The sequence below is a fragment of the Fukomys damarensis genome, unplaced genomic scaffold (assembly GCF_012274545.1).
Source record: "Fukomys damarensis isolate Sample0158 unplaced genomic scaffold, DMR_v1.0_HiC HiC_scaffold_18, whole genome shotgun sequence".
NCBI lineage: Eukaryota > Metazoa > Chordata > Mammalia > Rodentia > Bathyergidae > Fukomys > Fukomys damarensis.
In genome coordinates, this window is record NW_022900930.1 from 23,649,603 (window position 1) to 23,663,885 (window position 14,283).

At 35.7% G+C, this 14,283-nt stretch overlaps 1 protein-coding gene across 1 annotated transcript in view; it reads right to left on the bottom strand.

Annotated features, from left to right (window-relative positions):
• Window positions 1–14,283, bottom strand: part of Tenm3 (teneurin transmembrane protein 3) — a 615,432-nt gene that overhangs the window by 114,784 nt on the left and 486,365 nt on the right. Inside the window, exons 7-11 of the mRNA XM_033765428.1 lie at window positions 11,027–11,241; window positions 4,747–4,957; window positions 4,221–4,322; window positions 3,834–4,028; window positions 2,550–2,750 (exon numbers count right to left, since the gene is read on the bottom strand). Of these exons, the coding sequence (XP_033621319.1) occupies window positions 2,550–2,750; window positions 3,834–4,028; window positions 4,221–4,322; window positions 4,747–4,957; window positions 11,027–11,241 (924 nt within the window). The remainder of the gene's footprint in view (window positions 1–2,549; window positions 2,751–3,833; window positions 4,029–4,220; window positions 4,323–4,746; window positions 4,958–11,026; window positions 11,242–14,283) is intronic.

Consider the following 14,283-nt stretch of genomic DNA (forward strand, 5'->3'; position numbering starts at 1 on the left):
AGAGATATCCCTCAAGTGTCTCAAAATGCCAGGAAAGCACAATTTGTAAAAATTACTAACCTCCTCTCCTCCCAAAAGCATGTGAATGAGATGGCAATACTTTATCATGTTTTACCATTAAGTCATACTAATACATGAAATAATTTGCATTTCATCAATTTCACATTTGTAGACCTACATCCTATTAATACTTTTATGTGGAAGCTTGTCTGAATTAGTGAGGAGTTAAGTACAACAAACTACGACTAGTCTTTACAATACTACCCCTATTTACTACCGTTACTATCATTACCACTTCTAGTTAATACTTATGAAGTACTTATTGCGCACAAGGCACAATTCTAAGTTGATTTTCCCATATTAACTCACTGAATCCTTACCTTCATTATATTAAATGGTATATTATTAACTCCATTTTACACACACTGAAGTATAGAGAAGTTAAATACCTTGCCTGACATATAGTTAGAGGATGATTAGTTGAATAGATGTGCTCACATTCTTTCTTTATTTTTTATGTTTTGGTACCAGGGATTGTATTCAGGTCCTTGTGCTTGGAGGCAGGCACTGGAACCACTGAGCTAGATCACATTCTTTAGGGAAGAGGACCACCAGTGTGGACAGGATGAGCCGCAGATCCACGCACAATGCTTTTGTTTACTCAACATCACTAGTAATACACATGTCTGCCTCTTCAATCAGCACCACCTTCCCTAGTTTTCTAGCCTTATCAACCATAGTTTTCCTTTAGACTTACAACTCTTCTCATCAATGTTTCTATTTTGTTTTTCAGCAAGTCCTCCCTATTTTTCCTTTAAAAAATGTGTTCTTATTTATCTTTTGCATTTTTACTGGCTTGAAACTAACTCATATTCTCACAATCTCACAGTTGTAGAAAGTCTTCTCATTTGTCTTCTAGCACTCAAAGTCTCACTATTCTTGTTCTCTGACATAATCTATATGATGCTTCTTTTTTTTGTACCAGGGATAGAACTTGGGACCTTGTGCTTGCAATATAATACTTCTTCTAAAATACTACTCTTGTCATATTTGTGAGTACACTGTCATTAGTCAATTCTTCATTGTCTAAAACATCATTTATAAACTGCACCCCCATAATAATAAGGCCCAACCTATTTTTTATCTCCAAATGTTTTTTTCCCCCTAATGTTCTGTGTACATAACATTTCTCTAAGTTGTACCATTGTTAACAGTAGGGACAGTAGCAACTATATTTAGCAGTGGGACTAGAAACTAGATTTAGAATTTATTATTCAAATATTGTGTTCTATAATTATTTATTAATTGTACTAAGTACTCTAATACAAGTAATTCCCACAGCCTCTCAAAAGAATGTCCCATGATTGCCCAGTGAGCAAACTGAGCCGTATTACAGTCATTTGCTAAAGGCTGCTTATCCCCGTAGGAATACATCTGCACAGGATCCCATGTCCTGACTTCACCGTTCATGCTCTCACATACTTTCTAATACTGTCTCCCTAGTCACAACACATCTCTTCCAAGAACCCCAAACGGCCATGTTTAGAGGAAGGCAAGAAATGTTAACAAAAGCCTCCTTGAAAACATCCAGTATTCCTCAAGGTAGCACCACTCCTCTGAATGTCCAACAAATTTGGCGTATTATTCCAGAGAGCACTAAATATAACAGTACTGTTTTCTAACTATTTAAATGTTGTCTAACGTGGTAAACGTATCGCCAAAATTAAACCGATATCTAGGCTAGAAGAGCATCTTCTCAAACTGTAATACGTGAGAAAGGCACGGAATTAGTTCATGAGTTGTAACTGGCGTTTGAAAAATAAAGACAGTTGAAAAATATCAGTGCCTATCACTTTGAAAAACGTTCATTTCAGTTGGTATGTGCATACACCAGGCCACAGTGCAAAAATATATTTATGATGATAAGTCACGATCAAAAATTTGAAAGCCACTGTTATCGAAGGCAAACATGATTCATTATTGTTTTATTCCTACAGAGCCTGTCACAATGCCAGGCACATAGCAAGTGCTTGGTAACAACCTGGCTGACTGAATAAAATGACCGTCTATCATTTCTATTATAATATTATAATTAAAAACTCAGTGTCGGACCATTATATATAACATTTATACTGTATATGTCTTATTGTGATCATGCTAGCCTTATGTTGTCAAATAATTTCTTTAATTGAGTCTTCTCTGTGTAAATCCCCAAGCTTTAAACAGGCCTACAGGGAGGCTTATTTCAATTATCAGTTCTGTAAAGTGAGAGTTAAGAAGACAGAGAATATTATGCAAATGAAAGATTCTTTAATCTCAATAATACTAAAGTGGAAATTTAAGTAACAAATTGGCTAAACCTATTTCTTTCCTCTCTGTTAAGACATACCTCTAGCATAATAAGACATACCTTTAACATTATATTTATAAATAAAAAATTTTTGCAATTTATACAAAGTTCAGGAAGTGTGCTTTAAAAACTAAGATGTTGTAATGTTTAGATAAATATCATAGCAAGCATTTTCTTATATTGCATTTATCAATCTCACCATTTGAGCAGTCTGGGCCGGTCCAGTTAGGGTCACAAGTACAGGAGCCACTTTCTTGGAGGTACGTTCCATGACCAGAACACTGGTCTGGACACATGGTCTTCAGTATTTCACAGTTGTTACCACCCCATCCTGGATTGCAGTGACATTCCCCGTGGATACATACACCATGATTAGAACATCCAGGGTCTAGACAGTCAGCTAGTACCAAAAAAGACGGCACTTTATTAAACATGGAAGATATCACAGTACACTTAGAATAAAGAATTAAATCCTAATCTAATTTACCTGTACATTTTTGATAACCAAATATCTACCATTTTCAAGGACTTGCTTCTGAAAAGTGCAAAGAGATGTAATACAATAAAACATTAAGAACCAGCCCAATGCCATTTAAGTAACCAAGACTCTTTCAAGGATTTGTAATTTTCATGAATTACACAAATATGCTCTTGAGATTTCAGATTATCGCTGTCTGTTCTGCCAAATCGGAATAATAAGTATTGGCTTTTCTAGAACGAAATCTGTATCAGTTGACCTAATCCATGACCACTGAGCACTGACAGCTGCATGAGATCTTCAAATTGTTTGAGAAATAAATGAGTTGCATACTCTCTATCCTTCTTAATTCACTTTAATGTGCTTTAGATGATGAGATTTAATTTAGCAATTTGACTCAATAAAACTTTACACTTGTAGGGTCAATGGCCTGAAAATTTAATTCCAGAGACTTAATTGCATTACTTTGTGAGTGCAGATCAATAAAATCAATTTGACTGAAGAATGGAAATACTGATTTTTTTGCTTTTTGAAAAAACAATTTAACTGCACTTTACAGTTTAGTTTCTAAACCCTCATCATTACATACAGTTACGGAACAAATTTGTGATGTTGTGCTTATTCTCATTAATATATCATGTTCAATTATTGTTTCTCTCTGGAGATGCCAATAACGCTTGATTTAGAAGCTGGTATCAAGGTGAAGAACCGTAAAAAAAAAAAAAAAAAAAAAAAAAAAAAACAGGCCACTGTTGGTTTCAAGGCACAAACATTTGCCTAGTTTCTGAAAAAAAGAATTATCCATGCTACTGAAAAAGAGCAAAAAGGCTCTTGATATTTGGTCTTTTTATTAGTTAAAAATGCATTCATAAATATGGAAATCAAAATTACTTTCATAAGGAAGCATATGAAAAGAGAGATTTATCTGCCAAACTAAAGATTACCGCTATAATCTGTTGCTTTATGAAGACAACAACAGACTTCTGCAAATATTGACATGTTTACCTTCTTCACAGTTTTCTCCTTTGTATCCTGAATTACAGGCACAGGAGCCCATGATACAAATCCCACGACCCCCACAATGCGGGTCAATGCACTGCGTCGTCGGCACGTCGCACTCGGTGCCCTTCCAGCCGCTGAAACAGAGGCAGCGCCCCTTGGAGTACTGCCCATTGCCGCTGCACAGCACGGGACAGGCTGCTGTGAAATAAAACACGACAGAAGAATTACCAGCCACATTTTCCACTGCATTTCTGAAAGGAAAGACACGTTGGTTGAACAAGTAATGTGCTAAGTTCCCCCCCTTTCTGTCCTGTCTTGGGAGTTGTTTGAATTACGTGTGTTTCTACAGCTTATTTCTATCGGCTTAAGAAAAGAATCTAACTTGTGTACCTCTTGAACAATCTGGACCCAGAAATCCTGGAAAACAATGGCAAGTTCCAGAAACACACTCTCCGTTTCCATGGCAATTTCGAGGGCATTCCACCACAGACTCTGGAGGAAAGATAACAAACACTTGTTGTAGAGCCTGCTTCTTGCAAAAGATAATGTGTCACTTTGATCATTTTAGCTAGTGTTGAAGGAAGTATGATGGCTTGCTTCATATCAAAAAATGGACTCATTTATACTACATTATTCAAATCAGAAAGGAAAATAGTGCCACTTCAAACGCAGGTTTTTGAAGTGCCTTCATGATAGACTCTCCTCCCCCACATTAATTTCAAATAGTATTTTCTTCCAGGGCTTCCAGGTTTGTCACATATTAAAAAATGAACAATTTAAACATCCCTCTCATATTTTACCTGGGCTTTAACATCCCAGGAATCAGTCAAAATTGGTAAGAATAATTTAGTTTCTATTCAGTACAGTGTTTATTCAGGCTGTGGCCCGGAAAAGATGCTTTGAAGAGTGTTCTTACCTATAACAATGGTATTAAAAGACACCTGCTCTGCGTTTTTGCCATCGTTATAAAAAGCCAGATGCCAGATCCCAGAATCTAAGTACTGGATGAAGCCCGCCTCATGGAGACTGATGGATCTCGCTTGCCGACTGGCTCTTTCAGCCTCCACCAGGTTCCGCTGCTCTCTTGCAATCAACCTGCTGCCATCCAGGAGTTCCACAAAATCGTACTGGGGACAAGGACAAGGAAAACTGTGTTAGTAGTCAGAAACATGATTGTGTGGCTGTCTCTGTGCTTTTATCCTTCAAGCTTTTCTCTTCTAATACACATTAGAAAAAAACTGATTGACAGATACACATGTAACATTCACAGGAACAGTGAAAACTACCTACTGCAGCCGTTGTTGTATTTAAACAAATCATTTTTTCTTTATTGGGTAATCCATTTTTCACATTTATTCAATTTTCTTGATTAAGAAAAAATCTGATGAGCTTAAGCACTTTGGAGAGATAAAGGTAAAATCTACATGAACTTATATTCCAAACCCATATTTTACTTAAACCATTAGATAATTGCTTCCCCTGGCCACTGTTTTTTCTGGTACTGGAGTTGGAACCTAGGGCCTCACACACGCTATGCAAGCTCTCTACACTGAGCTATCCTTTAACAGGTTTTGAAATTTTATTTACAAAGGGCAGTGGTGGTGAACCTATACCACATGTGCTGCAACTGGCTGTTGGTTATCATTTCAAGCTCTCAAATGTTCACCATCCCTAACATTAAAGTCTTGCTGAGTTGTGAAGGCTGGACTCAAACATGTGTTCCTCCTGACTCAGCCTAAGGAGTAGCTGAGATTAAGGTCATTTCCTCCTATTTTATGTATATTTAAAACATTTTTTTCTCATTGAGTTTATTGGTACATTTTAGGTACACAGTACAGTTACATTCATCACTGGGATCTTTTAACTTTACAGGACAGGTCTTGGCTCTCATTTTTCCCCATACCCCTGCTCTCCCTTCACCCCCTCCTCCCTTCCTTATTTACAAATACTTTGTTTCCATTTTTCCATTTTCTCATATTTTTTTTCCTTTTCCCTTATTTCCTTTCCCCTACCCTTCCCACTTCCCCTACACCTTTAGCCCTTTTCTTCCTATTTTACATTGCCAATTATACCATTAAGGTCTTATGTACAATTATAGTATTTCACACCAGAGAAACTATTCGGTATTTTACACATGAAAGTTTCCTCCTAATAATCATGTAGTAACAACTATTATTGGATACTTACTCTGTAGTGGGATTATTTTTAAGCCTCATAGGGACCCTTCTGGGAAGGCATTATTAATTACACGGTAAGGATCCCGGAAATCGAGCCCTGAGGAGTCTTGGCAGGCTCACATAACCTGAAGGGTGGAGTTAGCATGTGAACACAATGGTGCACTTTGCTCCAAAGCTCGGGTTGTTTCCACAACACTGTACCCCCTCTTCTGTGACCCTGGTGCCACCACTCCAAGATGCATGGAGAAACCAGAGGTTTGTACTTAGGTAGGATCAGATTAAAAACATAAGCTGCCTTTAAGTGTTTGACCAAAAGTCTAAAAAATGTAACAATGGGGAGGACTGAAGGGCCAGCAGTAAGAGATCACGAGCCTTACTATAACCTCATATGAGGCAAGTCATCATTAAACCTAGATTTGTTTTAGTAAGATTATCATAAACTTTGACGGTTAGAGGAATTGAATTGTCAAATTTAAACTATGGCATATGATTGGCAACAACAAAGTAAAATTTGTAAGCAGAGATAATACAGAGAATTCGGAAGATATTAAAGAACTTTTTAGATACTAGTTTCTTAAAAGTAGAGCAATTCAGTTTTCATAGACAGTTAGCTGGTTGCATGGTATTCCTGAGGCATGTTGATGGTGAGAAACATACTATATTGTAGAACTACAGTAAGTCCCCAACTTTCAGACATTTGAGTTGTATACTTTCACAGATGTACTGTATAAGACTCACTTTGCTGGATCAGGAACAAATCTGACTTACCTGGGACTTACTGTATATATACAGTATATGTATATAAAATATAAAACATACACTATATAAATCATGATTATAGTAATATGTCAATCACTTCCTGGTAGATTCCTCAAGTGGAATTTCTTTTTTTTCTCTCATTGAGTTTACTGGTATTTTAAAAATATACAGTACAGTTACATTTATCATTGGGATCTTATACATTTACATGACAGATCTCATTTTTTCCCCAACAAATGGAATTTTAAGAGGTCTATTTAAAATCTTTATTTAAATAAAAAAGCATTTTTGATACCTTGGTAGTAAATCTGTATTACAATATAATTTAGTTATGTGAAATATATGTAAAAAGGGGATAACTAGATTAGCACTCAAATCTTCCTCCAATCCTTCCTTCCTTCCTTCCTTCCTTCATTCCTTCCTTCCTTTCTGGTACTGGGGATCAAACTGTGGCCTTCTGCTTGTGAGGCAGGTGGTGGAACCACTTAGCCAAATCCCCGGCCCCCAATTTTTCTTCATTTCTTTCTTTAAGGATGAAAATAATGACATTTGTGGGTACTTAACCTATAAAAATGTCACTGGAATTTTATTCCATAATTATTAGATGAAAATTAATTCAGCAGTTGTGAAAGGTGTATTTCAAATAAGGCACTTATTTCCTTATCAGATTGAAATATTTATGTTAGCAGGGGAAAATCAGCAGCAAAAAAATGGCATAATGCATGCACTTTTCTCCCCTAACATTAACACATTCCCACTAGCTTGAACCACAGGCGGTACATGCGTGAGTATCCCCATTGGGTAGCTTGTATGCTACAGTGAGATATATAAATTACGGACCTGTCATGAAGATGTTAAACACAATAACTGCAAAAGCAAAAGGGGGGAGTTATAACTAGTCTTTCAAGTACATAATCACAATCATTACCATTATCACAGAAATAACCATTTACAGTATGCAATGAACAACAAAATAAGGCTGGGTGGTGAGCATGACGGCAGTGGTAGGGAGGAGCTGATGGGCTTTGAATATCTACCTAGCTAGGCTCTTCCGTAGGTACATTTCACACAGGACTTTTTCAGCAGCCTTAAAATACCTAAAGAAAAGTCCCATTTTACAGTAAAGTAATGACATAATCAAATTATATGAAATGGAAATATTTAATAACCTCTGTTGTTAGGGTATGAAGTGATGCTGTAAACATAAACTTGAATTTTGCTTGCTTTGTCGTACCTATTCATAAATTGGAGGCATGGATTTTGGGTGGGTAGGAAGGAGTACTAAGATCTTATGGTATTTTTAGTAAGAGATTCTTTGGGCTAACTCTTCAATCTTACCACTTTGGGAGAGCTGTAATAAGGCAAACCTTATGCTTGACATGATTTCATATAATTTTGAAATTTATTAATACGAAAGCTTCTTTAAAAGGTAATTTTCTTATGACAGAATTCTACCAAATATATATGACCTAAAATCCTTTTCAAAGTCATTTTAAACTACAATGTGTTAACACCCTAATAAAATCAATAGAAGAAAAATTTGCCCGTGTTTGTTATATTTATTTTGATTATTTAATAGACCATGCAAAACTGCAAATAGACATTTTTTTCAGGTGTCTTGGAAGTTCATTTCTGAAAAGACTATACAGATGTTTAATGCAATTTTGTTACTTAAGTGATGGGGATTTAGAATTTAAAAATATTTAATTGTGTCCTTAAGTCGTCTTTTTGATGGTGGCATAGTCCTGCTACCATCATTGGCATGTAGAGAAGGAAGAGATTTTTGGAGACCATCTGATCCAACTCTCTAACAAAGAGATAGACACCTAGGCTCAAAAAAGTTACTCCTGCAAAGCCACAGTGAGAAAGTGGTAGGGGAATGCTTAGAACTTACACTCCTGTTGCTATTCTACAACAGCCTTCATTCAACTGCAAAGTGCTGAATTGCTTCCTTAGGCTTCTAACTGTCCAGAAGAATGAACTGGGCTCCAGGGAGAAAAAAAGCCAATTGATTCTTTGGCAACAATCAAATGGACAGTTCTATAAAGGGTCAAAAGACTTTCAAAATTCAAGTGACTGTTCTGAATGGCTGGCCAATTTTAATTATTTCAGGGTGATTTATTTAACGTTCCCCAGAAACTGAGAAATGTTCAATTTGGGCTGCTTTAGAGCATATTTCATGTTTAAACACTGAACTCAGAAACAGCTGTTTGCTCTGCTGATCGTGAATAAACCTGAGGAAGGAACTCTAGTAACTGCAAAGCTTAAGAAAATGCATAACCTACTTAATATGTGTATATTGCAGTAGAAACGTGGATATCATGTATACTGTACTTAAATAATACAATTGTGAGAAACCCCGAAGCCACCTTTTTGTTTTCTTGAATTTATAATTTGCATATCTGTTGTGCTTAGCTTGGAAGTATGTATCTTCAACTAGAGAAAAATGCTTTATATGTAGTTTCAGTGAAACATTTTTTATACCATGGGACTGTTACCATATAAATGCAATATTTCTGCTATTAATTTAAGTTGTAGAGAAACCCACATCCATTTAAGAAAAATCTGATTATTAATCCTCATCTGTGTCACCTATAACATGAACAGGAGTCACATCTAAAACTTAAAAGTGGACATAAGCACATCATAAGTATTTGATGTGCAAGAATCCAAAGCATTTGCTTTAATAATAGACATTAGAAAAATAAATATACTATGGCATGATATTAAAAAAATTCAATCATAAAATTTATGCATGTAGATGAATCCAAACTACAAGGACACTCAAGAAAATATGTTAAAATTGTCTTGCTCATCTTTCTTTCAAAATGTGACTTCTTCACTAGGTCTAATCAATTTTTCTTTATAATTGTCCTAGGTTATAAAAGAGGTATGGCTCGCAAAGTTACATAATATAAAGTACATAAGATAGTCCTGCAGTCCTTATTTTATAAATCAAAAATCAGCATGAAATTCCATGGGTAAATACACTAATTATCAAATATAACTTTAAGTCCACCTAACTGCTGATTTTAATTAACTACCACAATACTGAAATTTCTCTACTTACCACAATAATATATATATTTTTTAAAGTCAGAACTGTAGTAGGCAATTTAAATGATTTTTCTTAGACACTGTAGAACTTATTTTGGGTTGGGGGGTGGTGGAGACTGAACCTAGGGCCTCATGTACCAGTGAGTTATACCTGAACTTGCTACAGGACCTATTTTTAAACACCATTTCCAAGTAACATATTGTGATCTAGTATTAGATTATAAATAAAAATGGCTGGAGAAGGGGCCCACAATGTAGCTTAGTGGTGCTGTACCTGCCTGGCAAGTGCAAGGTCCTGTGTACTGATCCCTGGTACTGAAAAAAATGGCTGCAGAATTTTTAGTTTTGGTACCAAGGATCGAACTTGGCACCTTGCATTTGCAAAGCAGGTGGCAGAACCACTGAGCTAAATCTTGGCCCTGGAGAATTTTTGAAAGTGGTTCTGTAGACGTTACTGGGAGGGTATTTTCACACAAGGGAATTGACTTTCTGTTTTTTTCTGGTTTACCTATTTATTTGCGTGTTCATCGTTTTGGAAGAGAAACTGTGGCTTGAATTGATAAAGTTCATATCATCATGTTTATGTTCCCATATCTTCATTTGAGTACATATGACATAAATTAAAAATTATTTTCAACAAAATGAAAACATGTTGAAAGTGAATTATATTATGTATCTATTACCTGAAAGGTATGAGGTCATCTGAAATTCTTAAAGAATCTTGAAAAAATCTGTTTTACCCAGATGACGCTCAGTGTTCATTAAATTACACATTTCAGCAATTTTTAATAATTCTTTAGGGATCAAAGCAAGAAAAAAAGAAAATGTTCTTCCAGCCAGGCATGGTGGCACACACCTGTAATCCCAGCACTCGGGAGGCTGAGGCAGGAGGATCGCTGTGAGTTCGACACCAGCTTAGGCTACATATTGAGTTCCAGGTCAGCCTCAACTACATAGTGAGATCCTGTCTCAAGAAACAAAAACAAAAACAAAACAAAACAAAACAAAAAAAGAAAATGTTCCTCCAACTGTTGATTAAAAAAAACCCTCAAAACAAAATAGGCTACACTTAAAAATTCTTTCAACTATAAAAGACTCATTCAAAAGTGGTTAGTTAGCCAAACAAATGCATTAAGAAACTGAATAACTTCAGAAAATACAAACTAATAATTTTCCCTTTGTTGACACAAAGCCTCCTATTACCTGAGTATGGGAAGGTGGTAACCCTTTTCGGCCGTATACTCCAATCAGTGCGTCCTTCTGAAGAGAGATATTGAACTTCAGAAACTGTGGCTGATCAATAAAGAGCTGTGATCTCCAGAAGATCCCGGGGGGAACCTCTTGAACTGCTCTGCGGCCAATATCAAGTTCTCCGGAATCTATGGTGTTGTTTTCCTGTGTAAATCCACCTAATTTTCCTGAACACAAGAGATCCATTGATAAAAAACCAAAAAATTAAAACAAGTTTCTTCTCAAAACGTAATTTTCACTAAATGCTCAAGCACTTCATCTTCTCATCGATGAAAGGCTCTCATCATTTTCACTTTAAAAGCTTTTCTGTTAGCTATTGCAGTTTTACTAATTCTGATTTAACATACTCTTTAAGATATTTAAGTCAAAAATCCTTCAACTTCCTCCAAAGTATACCTATTCCTGCAGCTGTTTTTACACCTACAGTTTTTCTTGATCATTTGAAACATAATTATCTTACAAACTACATGTCTTGTTATTGCTTGGGAGAGATCACCTTGTACTTAGCAGTTATTCTAACCATATCATAACACTGCAAAATGTGAGTTAGGGCAGAATGTATTGTGGTGATTTCCAAACCAATCTTTAAGCAAACAACAATAAAGTCAATCAATAGTACTCATTTATGTAGACCTCTATATATGCTAGGATGAACGAAAACTCAGATGTGGACAGGAAGCTAGAGAAGGGTTAATGTGGACACTGGGAGGCAAAAGGAAGGAGGAATAAGTCTAACGTCTCAGATTTTTAATGTAGGTTGTTACAACATTTTTTCTTCTGTTCACTCTCATTTCACACTCGCTTTCAGTGTTAATGAGCAAACCACATCATCCTTCCCAGTGAACTTTACTCTGTAGGAATAAAAAACTCTCAGCTCCCCAAATCCCTGCCTTTCAGAGACTATCTCTTTTTCTGCACTGCCTGGTTCTAGAAAACAGACCCTCAGATTCCTAATTTTTGGCTTGCTGTTTCCCTTCGACCTCTTGGCCAGAGTTACTCTATGGAGCTTAGTAATGAAAGAGGCATTATAATTTGCCATAGTGGAAATAGGACTCCTCTGGTTCTTATGCAGAAAGGATCCATCTATCAAATTCAAACCTTTTAAAGTGATAACAAAGTTAATTTACAATTTTGTCTTTACATTAAACTTAAATAACAAAAATGTTAACTGAAAATTTTGAGGATCTCAAATCTGAGAGTTGTAACTTATTTTACCCTACTTACAGAGCAGAGTTTCTTCTAGCTGTGAAGAATTATTAACTGAATGCTAAGTTCATTTTTATTGAGTGTCTGCTAAGGTAGAGCACTGAGGTGATGACATAAAATACAATCCAAGAGTAGTACCTTTGAGATTATTTAACTTAAATAGCTTTAGCCATCATTAGCTATCTGGATGGTCAGGGAGATAACGCCTCCAAACTCTTAAGTTAAATGAGGGTCTAAAGCGATATGACCGAGGGTCTGAGGAAGGTGATATCACTGAAGGCTGGATTTTGAAAGATCAATACAACAAGGTTCCTGAATTAGGGTAAGCATCTTGATTTTTTAAAAAAAAGCATGGAAAAGGATATGTTAGGGTATTAGTGAGCAGAGAGATCCATCCTGGTAGAAGAGAGGTCAGGCAGCCTGAGTTTCAGTGCTGGCTCTATCACTCACTGAGAGATTTAAAGGGAGAGGCTTCATCTGTGACACAAAACCTTATCTGGAAAATAAGGATGGCAGTAGGATCGCTGGATTTCTGGAAGGAAGACCTGAGGTCTGATACAGAATGTGCTTCCTGTAGTACTTGGTCCTCAGTATTGAATGAATGAAAGACACTCATGAGTTGTCATGGGACAAATGAGAGAAAGTCAGAAACAGAAAATGTTATCAGTTTGTACAGTGTCTTAACTTTATACCTTAATATGGGTGAATTTTTTTGTATTTTGCAGTTTTTTACATTGTGCATTTTTGTTTTCTATTTTTATTGTATGTTAAAGAGTATTATTATACTCTTTTACTGAAAGTGTATATATACTAGCATATTATGTGACTATGGACATTATTTATGGTATGTCTTAAGCATAGATATTTGAATAATTATGGGTAAATGGCATTTTGTTGGTACAAAGGCACTTGTTCTTGTATTCGGTGTGATGTATGTGTAATCCAGAGAACAGAATTCAAGATTACAAGAGACATGCCCCATGATTACAGATGAGTAAGGCAGATGCCCAGCTTATGGCTCAATAGGGTATGAAGCAATTCACAATATATTCACTCTGATAGGTAAATATGAGGTTTAAGGGAGCATGCAGTTCTAGCAAATGTTAGCACAGCTTTTTAAATGGACTACTGCATCCTACAATGACATATGCACCATCAGTTGCAAAGGACAGCTATAGCTAAATGGAGACCCATTAAAGGTTCTGAGCAGGCTAAAGGTGAAATGAAACCATTTTTTCAAGAACATTAAAGAGCAGTGGCATAGGAAGTCTAGACATGAGAAAACAAGTGAGAGTAAAGTTTAATAACCCGGGTGGGAGGCAGAAGAGTGTTGTATGAAAAAGCTTAATGAGAAACATTATTTACAATTCACTTCCTGTCTTCTTTCCCAGTGTCCATAATCACGACAGTTTACAGCCTTTCAGATACCAGATCTATTTTCTTCAACCAATTTATTAATACAAAATGCTATAAGGAATAAAATTTCAAAATTGATTTATAGTAATCATTGTGATTTTCACATATCATCTGAGATTATAAGCTGTGTATCATTCATGATTTTTATTATTTTATAATACACATTAATTTTAGCAGAATTTGAATATACAGTTAAATAAACAAAAATTCATTATCCAAATAGTACTTTGCATTTCATTTAAAATATATCTTACTTTATTCAATGACATTTAAAAATATCTTGAGATCAATTTCTATTTTTAATTTTAGGGTGCTTATGCACAGGAACCTACATTTGTCATGAATAAGCTTTCACTGAGAAGATTAAAGGGGGGTAAGAAAAATGGAATTAACACATTGATTGGTAGTTTTACTTATATTATTTGTATTAAACTTCAAAACAACTCTATGAGACTGATGTTTTGAGAAGAGAAAGCTAAGGCTTAAAGAAGTAAATTATGTGTCTCAAGTAAATTATGGTGTCAACATTCAAAGTGAGGGCTGCATAATTCCAAAATCAGGTTTTATACAATCATCCATAGAACCTT